The sequence below is a fragment of the Amblyomma mixtum genome, chromosome 3 (assembly GCF_055824585.1).
Source record: "Amblyomma mixtum isolate Tamu chromosome 3, ASM5582458v1, whole genome shotgun sequence".
NCBI lineage: Eukaryota > Metazoa > Arthropoda > Arachnida > Ixodida > Ixodidae > Amblyomma > Amblyomma mixtum.
Window position 1 is genome coordinate 141,902,032 of NC_143014.1, and position 20,683 is coordinate 141,922,714.

At 42.9% G+C, this 20,683-nt stretch overlaps 2 protein-coding genes across 6 annotated transcripts in view; one reads left to right on the plus strand and one right to left on the minus strand.

Moving 5' to 3' along the window:
- The window catches only part of LOC149352185 (maternal embryonic leucine zipper kinase-like), a 192,031-nt gene that overhangs the window by 89,840 nt on the left and 81,508 nt on the right, over positions 1 to 20,683 (minus strand). For 2 of the 3 annotated variants that reach the window (XM_089581340.1, XM_089581338.1), the window contains exons 1-7: positions 18,634 to 19,037; positions 18,437 to 18,522; positions 18,253 to 18,369; positions 8,427 to 8,570; positions 4,917 to 4,985; positions 1,393 to 1,485; positions 688 to 786 (exon numbers count right to left, since the gene is read on the minus strand). In XM_089581340.1, the coding sequence (XP_089437466.1) occupies positions 688 to 786; positions 1,393 to 1,485; positions 4,917 to 4,985; positions 8,427 to 8,570; positions 18,253 to 18,369; positions 18,437 to 18,522; positions 18,634 to 18,700 (675 nt within the window). In that variant the 5' untranslated portion in view covers positions 18,701 to 19,037. Of the gene's footprint in view, positions 1 to 687; positions 787 to 1,392; positions 1,486 to 4,916; positions 4,986 to 8,426; positions 8,571 to 18,252; positions 18,370 to 18,436; positions 18,523 to 18,633; positions 19,038 to 20,683 lie in introns of those variants that run through there. The other variant, XM_089581339.1, reaches the window with a different exon arrangement.
- Positions 19,187 to 20,683, plus strand: part of LOC149352186 (uncharacterized) — a 37,502-nt gene continuing 36,005 nt past the window's right edge. For all 3 annotated transcript variants that reach the window (XM_089581346.1, XM_089581347.1, XM_089581348.1), the window contains exons 1-4: positions 19,187 to 19,251; positions 19,656 to 19,787; positions 19,882 to 19,974; positions 20,461 to 20,674. In XM_089581346.1, the coding sequence (XP_089437472.1) occupies positions 19,234 to 19,251; positions 19,656 to 19,787; positions 19,882 to 19,974; positions 20,461 to 20,674 (457 nt within the window). In that variant the 5' untranslated portion in view covers positions 19,187 to 19,233. The remainder of the gene's footprint in view (positions 19,252 to 19,655; positions 19,788 to 19,881; positions 19,975 to 20,460; positions 20,675 to 20,683) is intronic.

Genomic DNA, 20,683 nt, shown 5'->3' on the forward strand with positions numbered 1-20,683 from the left:
TTCAAATTCCACACTTCTTGAAGGCCTTGTAAGCCATGACAGATGAGATTTTGCCCAACGCATCCTTCACACATCCCATAAAGTACTACTAAAGAGATTTACTATAAGGCTGGAATCAAATGCGAACACAGGACGCGTGTCCCAAGTTTCCCTATACAATTAGTCACATAGAGTTGCTCGACTTGTCAGTTTCGTGATACCGGTGTAGCGCAGGCTTGACACTAACCACCTCACTTTCATTCTGACACTCGCCAATTCAGCGGGTTGGCCGAGTGGAATGGCGCTGCTGTTTTCTCTTCCTCCTTTTTCCGACCACGTCCTGAGGCAGTTAGTGTCAAGCCAGTGCTAGACAGGGATGACGAAACTGTGATAAGTCACACAAGAGCCGCGCATGAGTGGCTGGGAATGAAGCCAAGAGCCAAGTGCACATGTCAGCAGCTTGCCGTGGGTGCTGCTAGATTGCTTGCAGCATGAAGAGCCATGCAGTCCCGTGTTCACATTTCATTCCGGCCCAGTGGTACTCAAGACAACGAACACAGCACATCAAAAACTAGAAGAGGCTGCTATAACAAGACTTCTAGCAACCACAACAATGCCAAATGTATCTGCAGCAAAAAGACTTCTTAAAGACATCTTCCAATGAAAATAAAAAATAAAGACACAGTCACCATGATAAAAATTTTTCACCTGAATTTTCCTGTACAGGACTGCTATGTTTTCATCATCAAAGGGGAGGCAACCACATAGTAGTGCATAGAGCAGGACCCCCATACTCCATATGTCAACCTTAAATAAAGCATAGAAGCAAGTGTGAGTAGACCGAAACAAAGCAGTAACAGCACAGAATGGCAGTAGAAATAAAATTATTATTTATATAAGAGATGAGAATGGCAAATCTAGACAGCCTTTCAAATTGCAATCAGCATGAGCAAACATCAGAAACACCAGAAACTTGTGACTCAGGATCTGAAACATTTACATTAGATTTGACTATGTGATGCCTTATTTTCGTTGTGCACACCAGTCAACACCAACCTATGTTTCCTTTCGCATGCAGCAGTAATCCTGACAACATCTGCACATTTTTTACACCCTCTGCCAATTGAACCTCCCAGAAAAGGGGTGCAATAATCAATAGGCTAGTCAAGCGAATGCCACAGTGAATGGAACAAGAGAGTGAATGAGAGAGCAAACGAATGAATAAAGCAACCAGCCCACTTACATATTCCATGAAATCATAATACAGGCACAGATAAAATAAATTCATTCTGAGACACAAAATAAATAGAAAATTCTGGAAGCACCTTGTTGGCTGAAATACCGGGGCCTCTACAGCAAAAAAGGAAAGGGAACAAAGGACCGCATGTAACTATAACAAATGGACCCTCTCACCATGGATCCAATGTACTCCATCCCCGTGACCAATTCAGGGGCAGCATATGCGGGGCTTCCACAGCATGTCTCCAAGCTTGTGGTCATCCCTCCCTGGGACAAACAGAAGGGAGTGCATGCGGTACTCTTTTCTCATAAAGCTCAGAACACGTTCCTACACCTAAAAAAATAATAGGCATGACAACAAGCCATTTCGATGAACAAGCTCATCTTTTAGTTTAATCAATGTTTTTCTGCCAAAATACTGCCAGATAAGTCACTATACAAACAGATGAAGAAAGCAGCAAAGGCACACAATTACGCAAATATAAAACAAATATAAAACACATTAGTGCATGCATAGCTGTCTTCCCCACTGTCTCTGTTTGTGCAGTCAGGTGTCCACCAAGCAAAACCAGCTTGCTTCACTAAGTATTCCGACATATGTTTTGAGAAATGTACCCATGTAAGCAGACCAGAATAACCTGACCCTTATATTAGAATCTTTCTTGTCAGACACTGCCACAATACCTAGTGATTAAGAGACATTTTATCTACCGAGTGAGCTCGCTTCAACACTTTTGCTTGCATTGACTGCTGTGCAGAGGAGACTCTCACGACTGAGAAATTCGATCATCCCACCAACCGCACATCCATAAAAGCCATAACACAGCTGCCAACTATTCGAGGATATATGTTGCATCACAGTGTGATGGGTACATTGGCTAAGAAATCTTTTAAAGTAATACAACTTCGTGTTGTCATCTCATTAGTAGAAATGATGCTTAAGACACTACTATACATGAAAATACGTGTGGTATTAACCTATGACCTCTGCATATTTTATATTTGAATTCCTTCTCTAACGTGTTTCGGTTTCAGCTTCAACAGCCAAGCAATGGCTATGACGTTGAAGGTCAGTGTAGGTGACGACAGGCATGAAAAAAATTAAAATATAACCACTGCTTCTTCACTGTGATTCCGGCTCTTGAGGCTGGCTGGCTTAAGCATTGTATAGTGTAGAAAACCTGTTCCCCCCTCTGTTTCGACGCGGCCGACTATCTTCATCATTGTGCGTCAGGACAGCACTTGCTGGGTGAGGAGGAAATCTCCCTCATTGGGGAAGCGGAAGCAGCAACAGGAATGCCACCTCGAAGGTTACGCGGAACTCCATGGAGCCGGTGAGAGTCTCTTCGGGATCTGGCTAGCGTCGCGAGCGGTTGCAGCCGCACCGTCTCGTCACCTTCCACAACAGGCGCATGGAGGATCTGTCGTGCCTTGCTGCTGGACTTCTGGTTCCAGGCAGCGAAGGGAACGCAGCCAACGCGCGCTCTCATCACTTTCCCCAGCAAATGCTCGGGGATGGCTCTGCTCCAAGAATGCAGCGCGCACGGAAAAACCTGGCCGCCACTGTTGGCGCATACAAACGTTCACCGCCGATACCTCCGAAGTCGCCCCCTGCTGCAGCCGGTAAGTCGAAAGCCCTTCTTACGTAGCCTTCTATTTCTGAGGAATGCATCGTTGATGTTCTGTAGCTAGCTGGCCCGCTCTGTGTATTATTTGCACATGTAATAAATAGCATATGAGTGCTAACGCTTTGTCGTCCCTCCCATTGTTCCCTCGAGCCCGAACCCCTCCGCAGTTAGCGAGTGGAAACGCTGCACCCGTGGAGTGAGAGTGTGGGGCGGAAGGCTGTCCCCCAATACTTCCAAAAGTGAATTAAGACAACAAAGCAGCAATTACATCACTTTTTTTTTTCATGCCATTGCTCAGCTGTTGAAACCGAAACAGCTGAAAGAAGAGATAGTGAATTATTTACCAGTTCTATGCGAATATTAAAATAATTTTATGACTACTCTCATAAAATTTCACTGTTATGTCTTCACGAAATTTTTTTATAATTGTATATATTTTTTCTATGAATCTTGCGAAAAAGCTGCAGACTTTAGAAAGGCTGGTTTAACATTCATTGCGTTCCTACTGGTATGCTGCATAATTTTTTTTTGTTATCAAATTTTTTGCGATGCAGTGTCCGTTGACATATCAAGAGTGAGAAGAAATTTTCATGCAAAAACATTAAAATTCACAAATTCTAAAAACAAAAATTGTCTATCTGCACTATGGTCCTTGAGCACAACAAAACAAATGGGGTAAAAATAGATAAAAGAAGCGTGCAGAAATCTGCTCCGCAAATTGAGTGTCTAAGCAGAAAACTGCAATGTAGAAAAACACCCATTGTTATAGCATTTCCCCACTGTGCATCCGCCACGGATCACGAAACAATTTTTTCAGAGCCCTGTCCGGTCAATTTCAGCAATGAAACGTCAGGGCAGCATAAAAAACGAGGCATACAAGCGGATTCAATAATTTTCAAAAAATCCATTTTTTTTGGCCTTTGGGGGTCTCAAAGCTGCGTCCCCCATTAAGTTTGCATATATTTGTAGGCATGAACAGCACTTTCTCAATCGTATTGAGCACAATAAATACAGACAGAGATTGGAATTTTCACTACCTGATAATAGTGCACTGAAACAAACAAACAAACAAACAAACAAAGCAAAAAACTGTGACAGTGTTCAGACAAGAGTTAGGATACCCACCCATGACATGTTAGGAAGCCTTCTGAAATGTCAACAGTGATGTTCCATTCAGGGAACTTTCTCTTTTTAGAGAACTGAGGAGTAAAATTTGGCAAAAATGGAATTTTTATAGTCTTAGAGAATTTTAAGAGCCGAAATCGTCTCACTCTTTTCTCAACTGGCGGAGTGTTCAAGCTGCTGCAGGGAAACAGGGCATTAAATAGAGAATTTTGGGCCTAATTGAGGCAATTTTCAGTTACGGCACGGAACGTCACTGCATGTCAAATCTAACAGAGTATTAGTTTAACATCAAATAATCCTGGCTTTAATGCTCCTAATACTAATTCCTTGACTACCAATTGAAAAACACCGTCATGGTGGAGCTGTACTGTACTGTGATGTTATTGCAGGCCCTACCCCAAATAAGCAGGCCTCATCATCCAAACAAGCTTTACGATGTAAAGACAGGCTCCCCAAACTTTTTCCTCACAAGACAGGAAACAGAGTGCATGCAGAAACTCTGAAAGTGTGAAACGAAAACGACAAAGAGTACCATGCCAAAATAAACAATGCTGATACAGCCGTGTGGTTTTGGCTGCCTGTTCTGAAATTGGCTAGGTGGCAAGGTTCAGAAGCAGGAATCTGCCTTAATGAGTGCTCCGATTACGAGAAGTTAACTGCAAATGAATCAGACAGAGGTCATGCTCAGACTACAACTGAAAAATACAGTTGGGATACAAGGCTAAGCTAGAGTATTAAAGTAGTATAGCCTGTTTGTACAGACACCTCAGGGCAAAAAGGACGAGATGAGCTCTTTCTCACAAGAACCAAAAAAAAAAAATAGTGTAACAACCAAGTGCAGGTATATAATAAATCATGTTTTGAGCGACAAAAAAAAAAAAAATATCAGTCCTTTGGAAGGTGCCAAACTTGGCTCAGCCCAAACACTGCAAGTATGACATTTACCTTAGGCTTTGCACACAGGCCAAAATCGATGAGCTTCAGGTTGTGGTTCTCATCCAAAAGGAGGTTTTCCTGCACACAAAAAGATTGTGATAGCCAGCATGCAGCTATGCAACAAATATAATCACAAAAGAAGCATTATAGAGGACACTTTGAGACTGGGGAGTAAGCTGCGTGATAGGAATATTACTGTATCAAGAATAACAGAGTATTAAATATGCTTCACTCAAAGACATTTTGTCCTTAGTGTGCAAGTTGAAGTGTCCACGACAAAAGTGTGTTATGAATATCTTGCACCTGAAAATGCAACCATATCAGCCACGAACAGAGTATGTCCAAGCCTATACGTATGCACTTGCTATCAGCGTGAATGAGGGTTTTAAAATCTTGAGTTTCTCTAGCACTGTTTGCACTTCCTTCAGAGCATAGAAAAGATCTGCAGAACAAAGTCACCTTTTTGAATGCTGCAACAATTGTGGTTTTTCCTGAGACTTTACAAATTCCTGATTGAAACCTTTTGCCTCGCTCATAGTTGAAAAGGTGATTTACTAATTCTGCCTATTTCATTATATTAGATTGAGTAAAGAATACTGCTCCCCTATGCTACTATAAAGAACAATGCTTTTGTTTTATTCCAGAAACATGAGGCAATTTTTTATAGCAGCTTGGGCACCCAGTAAATGTGTGTGCATGCATGTGTGCGCGCATGCGCACACACACACACACACACACACACACACACACACACGCACCTGTACGAAGGTAGGCTCACAAGCCAGTGCAATGATTAGTTCAGTTTAGTTAATGGGGTTTAAAGTCCCAAAGCAACTCCGGCTATGAGGGATGCTGTAGTGAAGGGCTCCAGAAATTTCGACCACCTGGGGTTCTTTAATGTGCACTGACATCATACGTGACACAGGCCTTTAGCATTTCACCTCGATAGCAATTCGACCCCTGCAACCGGGATCGAACCCACATTTTTCGAGTCAGTAGCCGAGCACCATGACCACTAAGCCACCACGGGGGCTTGCTAGTGCAATGATGCTTGGCTATGCAAGCAGCAAGGTTTATTAAGGTGTGTTTGAATAAGGAGGCATGCAAAGATTGAAATAAGCCATTCTCCGGTGCCCACTGTATGAAGGTGGCAAGAAAACTGTTCCAATAACCATCAATTCTGGCTTCTGCAATATCTTGATACATTGTGAAACTGTGATGCTGATTATTTGCTATCCTTTTATGTCTTTTTCAAAGCGTTATAACATTGGCCCAATATTTTCTAGTGCCCTTCTAGTACGCTTTCAACTGGGAGTGCATGTCTGCAGGTACAATCAAACCCACTCCCGGTAAAATTCCTAAAAGGGTCAGTATCGTGAAATAAATAAATATATAAATTTTAAAACATGCAAACTATAGGAAATATGTTGCCATGACATAAGAAGCACAGAATATGTTTTTTAGTAGCTATAGACAGACACCAAATGAGGCGACACTTTGGATTGCCTAGATACGATTGGCGTTGTAGCGAAAGTTTTTTGCAGGGCTTATTATTCCTGACTGGCAGAATGCCTGCAAAAATTGTCAAAATAAGGTTGTTTAAGCTGTGTTGCAACAAAATCACAACTACCAGAGGTTGTGTAAAGCATTTTTGAGATTTTAAAATTCTGCAAATTTGATGACTTGTACAACACAAAGTGATCTCTTTTCCAAAGCAAGGTTTTTTTTTACGCGATAGTGTTAAAAGCCCCGTTCACCAGAAAATCTGGTGTCGGCATTCTGAACGAAAAATTGCGGGCATGGCTCTGGCAGGCGATCCCCACGTGACTTTTCGGCTTAATCACAACCTGCCCACCGGACGGTGAGCAAATTGCCCACCATGGCAGTTAAATTAAATTAATGACTGTCACTCGGAAAGAGCAACCTGGGTCGCACAAGGCCCACCACTGGGAGCCCCTGCCATCACAGGGCAGTGGCGCATCCTTTAACCGCTGCACCACTGCGCCAAAAAGGGTACGAGGACTCCCAGGGATCCATGAATACAAAGTAGAGAATAACCTTCTGTATACATGAAAATTAACCCATTACGCTTAAGTGTCTCCTCCAATTTTTTTTTGCAAGATTTGCATGATCTACTCTCCCATGCTACTTCAATATTTTGACATGTCTAACTAAAGAGGAGAAAAATGATGAGCTTTACTCTAGACATTAGTTTCTCCAAATTAGATAAATTTCGCCTTTGCAAAAGGCCCCTCAGACTTTGAGCCCCTCAATTTCTTCTCCAGATATTATTCATGCTTTTCTACAGCTGTAGGAAAACGCTGCAGCCGTGAAATTAAAAACTGTTTACCAGAAACGCTTTAAAGCTGCTAAAACGTGAAAACTGAAAATTTTGCAAATCCCCGAGCAGAAATTAATGCTTTATATAGCTGTCAATTAACTCTCAAGAGCATTTTGAACACATTCATCCTTTACAATTTCAAAACAGATGCTCTGCCTTGAATTATAAGGTACAATCACTGATGCATCTTGCATACTTGCAGTTGCAAGATTTCAAGTTTGAATGATTTAATTTTGGCTTTTATGGGGTTTAAGGTCACAAAGCGTCTGAGGCTATGAGGGACGCTGTAGTGGAGGGCTCCGGGTAATTTCGACCACCTGGGGTTTTTTAATGTGCACTGACATCATATAGGACACAGGCTTTTAGCATTTCACCTCCATTGAAATCCAACCTCAGTGTTTTTCGGGTCAGCAGCCGAGCACCATAACCACTGAGCCACCACGGCGGCTTCAAAGTTTGAATGTCCACTTTGAAACATGGTTCTCTGAACATCATACTAATGGCCAAACATATTCACTAAGAATAGACATATCTGCTGGATGCATACGAACACTTTATCCTAAGATGAACTGTCTTGGCTGCACTGGTTGCTCCAGTGTTGGTGCATCAAAATTTGGGGCCAAAGTCCCTTTGTCACTTTAAATAGTATTCAACACAGGCATAAAATTCAATGATAGCACAGTGGAAGCAGCCCATAAAACAGAGAGGCCATTGCATAAAATTTTTTATGGGAATGACTATGATGAAACACGACTCTCAGATATCAAAGCTTTGGATTCAATACAGAAACTGCACGTGCAATACAAGCTGGAAATGCCATCAGGCACATAATCTCAGGCCATTGAGCCCAATGCCATTCCTTGCAAATCACGGGCAATCCTTGGAAGAAAAAAAGAGCAGTAGTCTGCATCACAAGCCCCTCAACAGTAGTACCAGGACAGCACCCACTGTGAGAACAGATTAACCAGCACATAGTAAATGGAACCACAATCACAAAATACCCAGAAAAGGGACCAACCTCACGTTGTTTTCCTATTACGGTGTCTTCTGCACACAGCAGCAGTGTGTAGTTGAGCAAATTGGAGAAAGAAACAGTGCATAGAAACGGGACTCAAGAAGAGGCGAGCGACGCAACACAGTGACAATTTGCTCAGGACTCCACTCAGGGAAACACTCACCGGTTTGAGATCTCGGTGTGCATATCCTTGGCAATGAATGTAGGCCACTGCAGACACTATCTGTCGAAAGAAGTGCCTAGCCTCCTCCTCACTCAGCCGTTCCTTTTCCACGATGTAGTCAAAAAGTTCACCGCCAGGACAATACTAAATGAGGAAACAATATGTGCTTTGTGTGAAAAGACTGCCGCAGTGACTGATTTAACGTACTCAACAAACAGATGCACTGACTATATCAATTTGGTTCCATGTACACCCCTTCGTTTCTGTACTGATGATGATCACACAAGGGTTGGCAAGTCCTCAGATCAAAAGCAATATTGATCATAAAATGCGCATAGACACCACATTATGCTATCTCAGACAACTGTGTAAATAAACAGCACAAAAAATTCAAATTAGGTATGAATAGTAGCGCACTAGCTAACAGAATGCTGTCATCCCTCCACTTCTTTCCAGAAATGTACACTTGATAAGCTGTTTCACACTTAGAGGAAAAAATTTGCTGCGGTTTAACTATTGTTAAACCTAATTAGACAGCGAAAGCTTTGGTGCATTAGGCAACTAGATGCGGTTTGGTGTCTGTAGCATTGAATGCGTTCCAGATATCTACCAGCACCGGAGCTCATCGAAGCGACTGCGTCTTCATTCCCATCCACGTCGTTGCCGTCTGCAGCGACAGCAGCCTTGGTAGGTGCCTTTTCAATATGCCAGTTCATGTCATGCTACCGTATATGACGTCATCCATTCACCCATTGTTATTCTTACATTTCACTAAATTCTTTTTAAAGGTCAAGCTGTAGTTATCTGTTGCTGTAGCAACATACATACCAATTGATCAATTATGGTAATTAATATGTCTAATTAGTGTTATTTAATTAGTTCATATTGGAAGGTACAACGCAAAAGAGATGCAAGATGTATAGAAAGAGGAAACAGACAAGCACTGACTCGCAACTAATTTTTTTATTAGGAAAAAATTACACATCTTATACAACTATGGGAAAGCTCTGCAGAGGAAAGGGCGAACGGTGCGAAGGTCAAGTTATTCTTCGATAAATTAAGTGTGAACGGGACTTTATTTGCCTGGGACAAAACTGAAAACAAGCGTTACAGGATTACCAAGCACACCTGACAGAACAAAACTAAAAAAGGTTGTTTTCGGGTTTTAAATACTAACTGTCGCAGTGTTGTTAATAAAGTCGTTGAGTTGGAAGGTCTTTTACTTACGCATGACCCTGATGTAGTAGTGCTGACTGAGACGTGGTTAAGTGAAGATATATATGACAGTGAATTTGTTCCAAATAACTACCAGGTCTTTAGAAAAGATCGTGACAGAAGAGGTGGGGGAGTTGCGATACTATACAAAGCATCTCTACAACTTATAAGATTACCTGATGTCACCGGAGTCGAGGGCATATTCTGCAAAGTTTATGCTGATAACATCAAGTATTTACTAGGCGCCATTTACAGGCCCCCTAACTCTCCTGTCACTGTCTTGCACCATTTAAAAGAGTATATCCAGTGTCATGGAAAACCGGGAGACAGAATAATTATGACCGGTGATTTCAATTTCCCGAATATTGATTGATGCACTTTTTCTTCACAGTCCTGTAATTTGATGGAAAACGAAATGCTGGACCTTGCCTTAAACTTTGATCTGCTGCAAGTTGTAAATGAGCCTACAAGAATACAGCATGGTTCGATGTCCATCCTAGATCTCTTTTTTCTAAGTGGCACCATTACGGAAAACATCTCTTGTGATGTTGCTACTGGTATATCAGATCATAAGGCAGTTTTATTGTCACTAAATGATGTTTCTTTAAAGCATTAAGATGCTCTTCATTCCTTTCCAAATTTTTCACGAGCAGATAATGAGTCCATCATTGACATTCTTGACCTTCGTTATGACGATTTTCAAACGAATCCTTGCAGTATTAATGACTTGTGGCTCATCTTCAAGAACATGGTTCATGAATGTATTCGGTGTTTTGTGCCGAAGATATCTAAGCAGCCTTGTAGCCGCAACCCTTGGATCAGCAGAGAGACGCTGCACTTGCAGCGTCGACTAAAACGTCTTAAAAAGCGAGCGAGATCAGCCACCCCTTCCATAGCCCGTGTTATTGAGGAGGTGTCACAACAATTAAAAGATCAGACTTTACTTGACAAAGAAAGATATTTTGGTGTCCAACTCCCATCATTTATTAAAAAATCTGAAAAATTCTGGAGGACGATTACCCCGAGTTCCCGCAGTGCCGACATGTTTGTAATAGATGGAAATTGTATTCGCGATGATAATGCAGCCTGTGTAGCCTTTAATAACCACTTTAAAACTGTTTTTACTGCAGACAATGGTCATCTCCCATCTTTCAGTCTGTCTTTACCCCCTATACCTGATGTTACCATATCTGAAAGTGGAGTGTTCAATTTACTTCTAAATCTAGATGTTAAGAAATCGTTTGGCCCAGACGACATCCCAAATGCCTTTCTGAAGCAGTACGCGCAATGGTGCGCCAAGTATTTATGTGTCATTTTTAGAAGGTCTATAGAGGAAGGCGCCCTACCCGATGACTGGCGAGTTGCCAGAGTTAAACCTTTACATAAAACTGGTGACAAAACACAGGTGCAAAACTATCGCCCTATTTCACTTACTTCCACAGCGTGTAAGATACTTGAGCACATTATTCATAAACATTTATCCACCTTTCTTGAAGAACATAACGTAATATTGAAAGCTCAACATGGTTTCAGGAAAGGATATTCGACATGTACACAGCTAATACAAACAATTCATGATTTTGCAGAAGCCATAAACGAAGGAAAACAAACTGACGTAATATTTTTAGATTTCCGCAAGGCCTTTGATACGGTTTCTCATAACAAGCTAATATATAAATTGAGTTCTGTAATAAAAAACGATAAACTAATAACCTGGATTAAGGCTTACCTGACAAACAGGCGCCAGTTTGTTACACTAAATGGTGCCCTCTCACATTGCATTCCAGTTGAATCGGGAGTTCCCCAAGGATCTGTGCTTGGACCGCTTTTGTTTATTATTTATATTAACGATATCATCCAAGATCTCTCTGTTAATGTTAAGTTATATGCTGATGATTGTGTCCTCTATGAACGAATTAACTCAAGTGAAGATCAAATAAGGCTAAATAATGACTTTCAGAAAGTAATGCGCTGGTGTGATAGGTGGCAAATGGTGATGAATTTTGATAAAACAGTATATATGAGAATAACGCTTAAAAGGAATCCTCTTCTCTACCAGTATGGTACTTCCGATAGTGCACTCTCAGAGGTAATATGCTACAAATATCTCGGCCTATGGATTTCCAATAATCTTTCCTGGAACAAACATATTGATACCATCTCGGCAAATGCTCTGCACAAAATATTCTTCTTGAGGCGTGCACTACGGTTCGCTACTCCTGAAACACGTTTCCTTGCGTATAACACTATTGTGCGGCCAATCTTAGAATATGCCGTAATGATCTGGGACCCATATACCAAGATTAACATTAACAAATTAGAAAGGATTCAAAAGAAAGCAGTAAGATTTATTTATAATTCCTATGGCCGCACCTCTATCACTAATCTTATTAAAAAGAGTGGCTTACCATCCGTTACTGATAGAAACCGTATCTGTCGTTTGAAATTCTTTTTCCAGTTAATTCATGGGCAATACAACATTGACATCTCGAAAATTGTTAGTTACTCTAGTGGTTATGCAACACGCCTGAGACATTCTCTTTCCGTAAAACCTTTATCCACAAGAACGAACTGCTACAAATATTCCTATTTTCCGAGAACCATTACCGAATGGAACAACCTTGCTGGTCATATAGTCGAAGAGAATAATTTGTCCCATTTTGAGGAGATGCTGCAACAAGTGAAGAAATTTTGAATGTTCGGTTGATGAGTAATTTGTTTAGATTTACTGAATTATATGCTTGGCTCTATGACTGCAGTATATATATTCTGAGGTTGTGAATTGATACAGTACAGTGTGATGTACTAATTTCGTTGCTGTGACGCCTTGTCTGCTGTATTTCCTTTTCTTTGTCCTTGGGTATTACACAAATCATGTACCCACCTGCGATGGTCTTGTAGTTCAAGACCGCAGTATTTATAAATAAATAAATAAATAAAATAAACTCAGTCATGCGATAACAAGTCGACAGCACTTGCACATTACATTTTTTGCCTTTGCAATGTGTCTGCGGAAGTGCTCTCAACGTGTTATCACATGACTGAGTTGTATAAGATGTGTAATTTTTTCCTAATAAAAAATCAGTTGCGAGTCAGCGCTTGTCTGTGTCCTCTTTCTGTACGTCTTGAGTCTCTTACTAATAATGCTTTTGCATTACTAGTAAGAGACTCTGGAAAGATTTTGGAAAGCATTACTAGTTCCATTACAAGAAAAGCCAGTGGCATACATTAGTATGTTAGTGTGTGTATTCACAGATGGCACAGAAAATCCCAGCGATGGCAAGAAAAATAGGATGACATCATCAAGTGGCCGTAGGACACACACAGCAAGCCGAGCACCGTCATTTCAGACAGTGGTATACATGTCATTCTCCTATTTATACCCCTGATTGGCTGACCTCAACGTGGCACCAGTTTTCCCAACTACATTTGTAACAAAATAGTGAGCAATCATTTGTCGTACAGTGTTCCGGGTGGTGCCATACAATTTCTTTTTGCATATAGCTTACACGTGCTAGTCAAGTTGGAAGCTAGCTGTGACTGAGATTCAAACCAACATATGCACCTTCAATTGTATTCCTTCCCAGACTCTTTACCTCTTAAGGCGCGGTTGAGGTGTCCACCGAGATGTGAGACAGTTACTGTGCCAGTTCCTTTCCTCAAAAAACAATTTTCGTATTAAAATTTTGATACAACTGCATCGTACACCACTGCGGGCGGTGTCATATGATTTCTCATTGCATAAAGCATACGTCTCCAAGTCAGGTTGGAGGTTAGCTCATGACAGGTATTCAAACAGAGTGTTTCATTCGGACCTTTGTGGATTCAGCGTTTGTGGAATCTACATTCGGAGGGATGTCTTCATTTCATTTCCCAGTGCGCAGCCTGCGTTGAGGTCGAATGCTTACGATGACACACTACCGCTTCCGCCTTCCCAGTACGTTATGTCTTAAGTGCCCTCTCAATTTTTATAGGCAGCTAGCACTCAAGCCACAGTAACCGCCATTTTTGTGTACAGGTAGCACTAAAAAAAGGTGCTGTGCGCATGTTGAATCAGCTTATCACTGCTTGCTCCTGCCTACACAGCTAAGTTTTGGGCTGTACACCAAAATGCTGCCAATCACTTCTTTAGCAAGCCTCCTATACTGTTATAATCACAAGGACTTTCACGGCTGTTGCAATACAAGACTCCGGACATATTTCCACTGCTTTAATTTTTAAGGCGAAAGCCTTTAATGGCTCATACTGTCATCCGTTAGCAGAGGGTGTCACACCTTTGGCAGCATTTAACTTCTGTTAACTTGGGAAATAAAAAAGATAGGAGAAAACGAATGGTTGCTTCAGATAGAGGAGGAAAAAATGAACCTAGAAGCCAAGTTTGATGACTGTAGAATAATTAGTTAATTATAGGCAAAAATTTCGAAATTGCGTCGATACAGCCACGGAAACGGTGACGTCACATCCACCGGAAGTCATCACGGCATAGTGAAAATTGTCACAGAGCGGTTGGAAAAACATCGGATTTGTGTCAAATTAGACAGGAAAAATGTGTAATTAAGCGTAATTAACACTTAAGATCCCCGAAAGATGTATAATTTGGGTATCGATGTAGCCACGGGAACGGTGTGACGTCACATCCACCGGAAGTCTCCACGGCATAGTGTCCTCGGCTTTCGCCTCTCAACACTTAAGTTGCCAATGTGTCCTCGCAATTTTTTTGGCGTTTTTGGTGAATACATAGTTATCATGGCATTGTTTCCATTCCAAACGACCACCGCAGCTAAGAATTAATTACATATGCAACTTGATGCTCACCAGCAAAGTGCCGTAACCACTATTGCAAATTTGGCCGTGCAACTTGCTGAAATAATCAGCTGCATGCATGTCATAGCAACTAAAAAAAAAAAGGGGGTACAGAAAGGATCCTTCATTCTTAGGTTCTCACTAAGCATCACATGCATCTGTATGCCATGATGAATGTGTGCAATGGCGATGACACATGGGGTTTAACCTCCTGAAGCTGCATGTGGGCTACGAGACGCTGTAGTGGAGGGCTCTGGACTAACTTTGACACCTGTCCTGACATCGCATAGCCCACAGATTCATTTTAATTCTGCCACAACTGAAATGTAACGGCCATAGCTGAGCTTCGGCCCTGCGACCTTGGGCTGAGCGTCCCAACTCCACAGCCACTGAGCCACCATATCGGATGAAGCGTATGTGTGAGTGCCTGTGCGTGTGAGCGTGAAAATCTTTTCATGCTTTTTTCCCGTGACAGTAGAAACCAAGCCACTTGCTGCTTCCCATGGCACTTTTGTCATCTGGGTACTAAGCTAACAACACTGTTAAAACATCTGAGCTTGAAGCCACCTGAATTCACATGACTCTCAAGTTATAACCTAACTGAAACATGTCTTCACAACGACAGCAGCAACAATGAATAGCTTCCTCATGGCACGACATATACAAAAGACAAAATCCACTGTGGCAATGGTGCTGTTATTGTGTGGAATTCCTTGTCTGTAGGCAAAACAGACAAGGTGGAAGGCTGTTACCCATGCCAAACGGGCAAACTAATGCCATTAGGGGCTTACTGCCTTAAGGTTTAATGGCATTTCTATGGTGCCGCATGCATAAATTTAATGGCATTAGCCTCACTACCATTTGCGCCCTACTGAGTTTGCCACAACTCATTTGGCCGAGCCCCACTCCACATGCAAAAGAAGTGTGCAACTTTGTCAGTAACAACTTCCTAAACAGCAGCAAACAGTTAATTCATAACTTTCAGTGAGATGCGGCATCTCTACTGCATTTTCGATGCGAAAGGCGCCATTTTTGCCAACACTTCCAACAGATGCTCTCCCTTCACTATCTGCTTCTGCCTTCACATGGACCCTGTCACTCGTCATATGAATGACTCACAAGCCCTCCCCCCCGCCCACTATCAGGCCAGTCCTCGCAGCCTCCGTGGGCAATATGGTGAAGACACCACGGCCATGTATGTGGATGTGGCTTCGTATTCACAGCCCCATAGATATGCCTGCGCTGCTGTCAACCACACCAACACCCCCTATCTTGGAGTGTCCGTCACGGCACCGGACCTGCCGGCCGCAGAAGCCATCGCTATAGCTATCACCATCAAAATGAGCAACACCCAACACCATGGCTCACACATTTTTACAGACTCCCAAGCTGCCTGCCGAGCATATATGAGTGGTCATGTACCGTGCACGGCTGTCGGCATTATGGGCGGCCATCTCCAACATGATCATGTCATCACCTGAGACCCAGGACGTGCAGGTCTCGATGGCAATATTAGGGTCAATGCCCTAGCTTGTGATTACACCTACTAAGTGGGGCACACTTACTCCACCTTCTACCCCCTCTCAACCCATTTTTTCAACCCGCCTAAGACGCTCCGCCTAAATAGGCATCTCTACCCCCCCCCCCCCCCCACCCCACCACATAAGCAAGTTTCCCCTACGGATTCCTGCCACCTAAGGTGCATCCAAAAACACACCCAATCTCCGCCACCCACACCACATTCACCCAACATTATACGCAGAAACATGTCCTTAGTGTGGTTATATTTCAACATTTATACACATAACATGGACATGCACAGCAAAACCCAGCCACTGGGAAAGCCGCACAACGCGGCACTGGAGCAGCGGGAGGTGACGCTGGCCAGCGGCACCCTGGAAGACCTAAAGGCGCTAGTCGCCACTGCCAAAGTGTTGGCGGAAGCTACTGGAGTCCTGGACAGAGGACCCCACCCATAATCTGTTCCTGTCTCCTTTCACACAATAAATGTTTATTCTCTCTCTCTTTCGGCTTATGTGCTGACACGAGAGTTTATGGCTGCTGTTACAACTTGTCAAGCAAGAACAGCGGCATTGCCTGCAAAATAATTTCTATATTCATTTTAACAACCCTGCCGAGATGTTGTGCTCGTAAGCACTGTTTATATTCTGAAAAAATTTGACTGCCTTGCAGGTGTTATCATCGTGACTTTCGTATAGTGGCATTAAATCTGGACGCGTAGCACCAACTCAATAACAATGGCATTAACCACCTTAAGACCTTAAGCATTTACTGCCATTTCTTGTACACGTGTGGCACGGGTATATGAAAGTCTGTTTCCGAACCAATAGCTCCAGGTCAACGACCAGAGACCTGCGGCCAACAGACCTTTTCATGATTATCACTGCAGTGGTCTTTGGACTGTGCGAAGAATGTGTGAGAGGTTTTTACTGCAAATCAGGAGGAAAGCAGGAGGCTTTCGACCATTTTGCAGAAAAGTCTATTGGCAGAGCGCTGCCAGTGGGGCAGCATCATGCAGCCACCAAATCACCCGCACCCCTTCCCTCCCTATCTTGTATCCTCGCAAGTGCACAGCACCTCTGACATGAAATTTGGCTTGAAAGAAAGAGCTTTTGCATTTGGCAGTGTCCATGATGCTGAATTGCACAAATATCACCTTGAACCGTATTGTAACATAATGTTACAACCTCATGCACAGCCCCACCCAGTCACTCTAGAGGTTTCCCAGTAACCTGGCCCACTGCTACCAAATGTTTGACCTCTACTCCCCATACAACCGTCTGAATTGTTTGCAGTATGCTGCACCCAATGTTGAGTTATTGACAACTTGCAAAATTCTGCAAGCTGTCTTCCCTCCAATGGTGTTTTTCAACTAAAAACTCTCATTCACCGACTGTCTGCACTACACTTGCACTGCACACAAAAGGGAGTGTGTAAGAAACAATGCTTCCATTGCAATCTTTTTGAAAAACATAAGGGGAAACTTGTGCCCACTTTACTTGTTTTATTTATTGAAAACAAGGTAAAGGCAGGTGCTGATCACTTGAGAGGGGATGGAAAACCACTGCGCTCTTTCAACAGCTGTTTGGAATCACCTCCAAAGTTTCATTAAAAAAAAATGTGTGTAAGAGCGCCGCCTGTGACCGAGACTTTTTGGTTTGAAAACGCTGTCATGGAGAAGTGGAGGCGGCCTGTCTGTTTGTGGTATTTAGCTTGCAACAGAGCTGAACTGTAACATGGTGGTCCTGAAGCAACACATGGGCTACGAGGGACGCCATAGTGGAAGGCGTCAAATTATATTAGACAACCCGGGGACCATTAACGTGCGCTTACAACACAGCACACGGGCGTTTTTGTATTTCGCCTCAATCAAAATACGGCCGCAGCAGCCGGGATCGAACCCACGACCTTGGGGTCGGCAGCCGAACGACAAGGCCACGGGGGCAAAGCGGCGGGTCTTTGCTGGCAATAGATCATGGGCAAAAAGCATAAGCTTGTGCTATTTACCCATTCCCTCAACAGTTTTGATTCAAGCATATCGCAAACGAGAGAAAGCCTTGACTATGTGTGCTGCATCATCACCTCACTTAACACCAGCACTGATTAGCTTGAAATTTTTATTAACACCTTAGCTGCGCTTACTAAAAGCCCGAAACATGGCCGCAGCAGATAGCGCCTTAAATACGAAGTAGGTTAGCTGCACCGAATATGTTCATTATCGCTAAGCTCTTTTCCCCCATCTTCCCCCCTGATCAACACAGACGTGCAATTTTCTTCGTAGCCTTACCTCAAGGACAAGATATATCTTGGTGTCTGTCTCGATTACTTGGTACAGTTTGCAGATGTTTTGATGGCTGAGATCTTTCAATGCAGCAATCTCCAGCTTCACTCGAGGCAAGTCTTCCTGCAAAGAGACAAGGGAACAGACTTTAGTACTCACAGAACACTGTTTCACTTTAAAATTTACTTACCCCAAGAGAACGCTTGTCCATTATCTTAATAGCAACTTTCTCGCCCGTCAGAATGTGGATGGCAAGCTTCACCTTGGCAAAACCACCTGAAATGCATGCGCGTGAGCAGACATTTGGCGAGATCACAGTCCTGCGTGTACGTTAAACCTCACGAACCATTTCACCCGTAACAAAAGTAAAAGCCACAAGTCACGTACCTGTTCCTATAGTCTCGAGCAGAATATACTGCTCATCTAAATCGTCAACAGACGGCTTTTCTGGCATGGCTGTACGGATCAAAGCCCTTCAAGAATTGTCTCGATGACAGGGATTAGCGCAACAGTCTTCTTGGACGGGCGGTGAAGCAATAAACACTCGCTTTTAACGCAGAAGATTGCACAGAAACAAATTACAGCATTCACAGTAGGCCTCAGTAGAGCTAAGAAGAGCAGGAGAATAAAATATTTTTAAACTGCTGCGGCAACATAAGGATAACGAGTTTAAAATGATTCAAAATAATACGCCTTCAAAGAACGGAAATGACATAATACCAACGTCCTACAATCGGATGTACGCCTGCTGGATAAAGCATAAACCACATCTTTTTTTTTTTCTCAAATGTAAACTAAAAACAATTTTTCTTACATTATACATAAGATAAAATATTAAAGTAACAATTTTTTGGTTTTAACAGTATGTTATAGTGTTGTTTAAAGTTATAAACAGAGGCCCTTGGGTGCGCGTCACGACGACCTTGTTTTGTCATTGGTTTTCAACATCCCGCATGGCATTCTGGGTCAGACACAGACGCGAGTGTCATGGCGGCTGTAGCTGAGGTTTGGCACTTCTTCTTTTTCCCATTATATTGAGCTATATAGCTTGCGCGTGGTTCGTGCAGCATTGATGACGTAAAAGATGAATACAATCTCCTCCTCTTAACAAGTATTCTACGTGTGTTTGTTTATATCATGTTTGTAAACAAGCTTAGGTAACGCGCTCGGCGCGCTACATCGCCATTTTGTCCTTCCTGCCTTTAGAAAACCAAGTATTGCTTACGATCGCGTGCAAGCTGTCATAAATAACGTCAGTGATCTTTAGTTCTGTTGTAGTTACAAATGGCTACAATTTGAATGTCTGTGATTTCAAAAGCGGACGTTGTAGTTATCGGCAATGTTCGTCGTTAGCTTATATCGTTGACTTTCCTGCTTCATCTTTTTTTTTTTTATTTGTGCCCACCCAGACATCGGGCCTCAAGTCATTCGATTCCAGCAATACCACTGCAAAACCCGCGGTGGATGACGACGACGACGAACTGGAGGCGTTGCGAACAGCAGCTCTGATGTCCATGAAGGCTAGAGAAAAACACAAACCAGTTAGTATCTCCGACTCATGCGAGACTCATGGTATGCTTTCTTCAGGTACCCTTTCTTCATTTTAACACGCAGAAATCCTGTTTCAAATTTCAGAATTCGTTAAATTCCGAACCGCGCGAGCGGCCTGGTCCATATTCAAGCTACAGCCGCTACCACCATTCCAACCAGAGAGCCACGTCAGGAAAGGTAAGCGCTGAATGCCGAAAACACGATGTGTTATGTGCTTGTCTTAAGGTAAAGTGTTTTTACGCTATCCCGAAGATATTCAGCCTATGAAGTTTGTATTCTAGCACACCATATTTCGCGAGATAGCGATGTGTTTACTAAGGTTTGCTTACGATGTCGCGCCAGTGATGATTCTCACGATTATTGTAGGCTTCAGTAAGTGTGTGGTGTGCAGATGACTTTCGTTGTTTCCGCAAGTACATTCACTAGTAATCATGTTACGCGAGGAAGTTTGCCGCGTGGTCACTGTTCGAAATTGAAACTACGGCTTGTAAAGCCTGACAAAACTGCCTCGCGATAAGCGCATTAGTTGTTAGGCGGTTGGCAACCTGTTGTAGGTAGGTCGCTTTCATTTGTGCGAGAAATAAGGAGATCGGGGTGTAGGGCGCTGTCCATGTTGTCTGGTGTTAACACTGCTGATACTCCTGTGACTCAACAAACTTGCAGCCTCTGTTCAGCTGGAGCCAGCACACTCGCCCGAACCTGATAGTAATCCAGCCTGTGCCCTTGGAAGGAAGTGAGGCAGCACCACCATCCAACAGAGCCTCCATCCAAACTGCACAACCCTTGTCGAAGCTGGTGCTTCCACAAGACCGGTGGTGTCCTCACCGGGGTCAGGATAGCCCAGCTTCAGCTAGCAGTGGCCCATCTAAGCGCAGGGGTAGGCAGC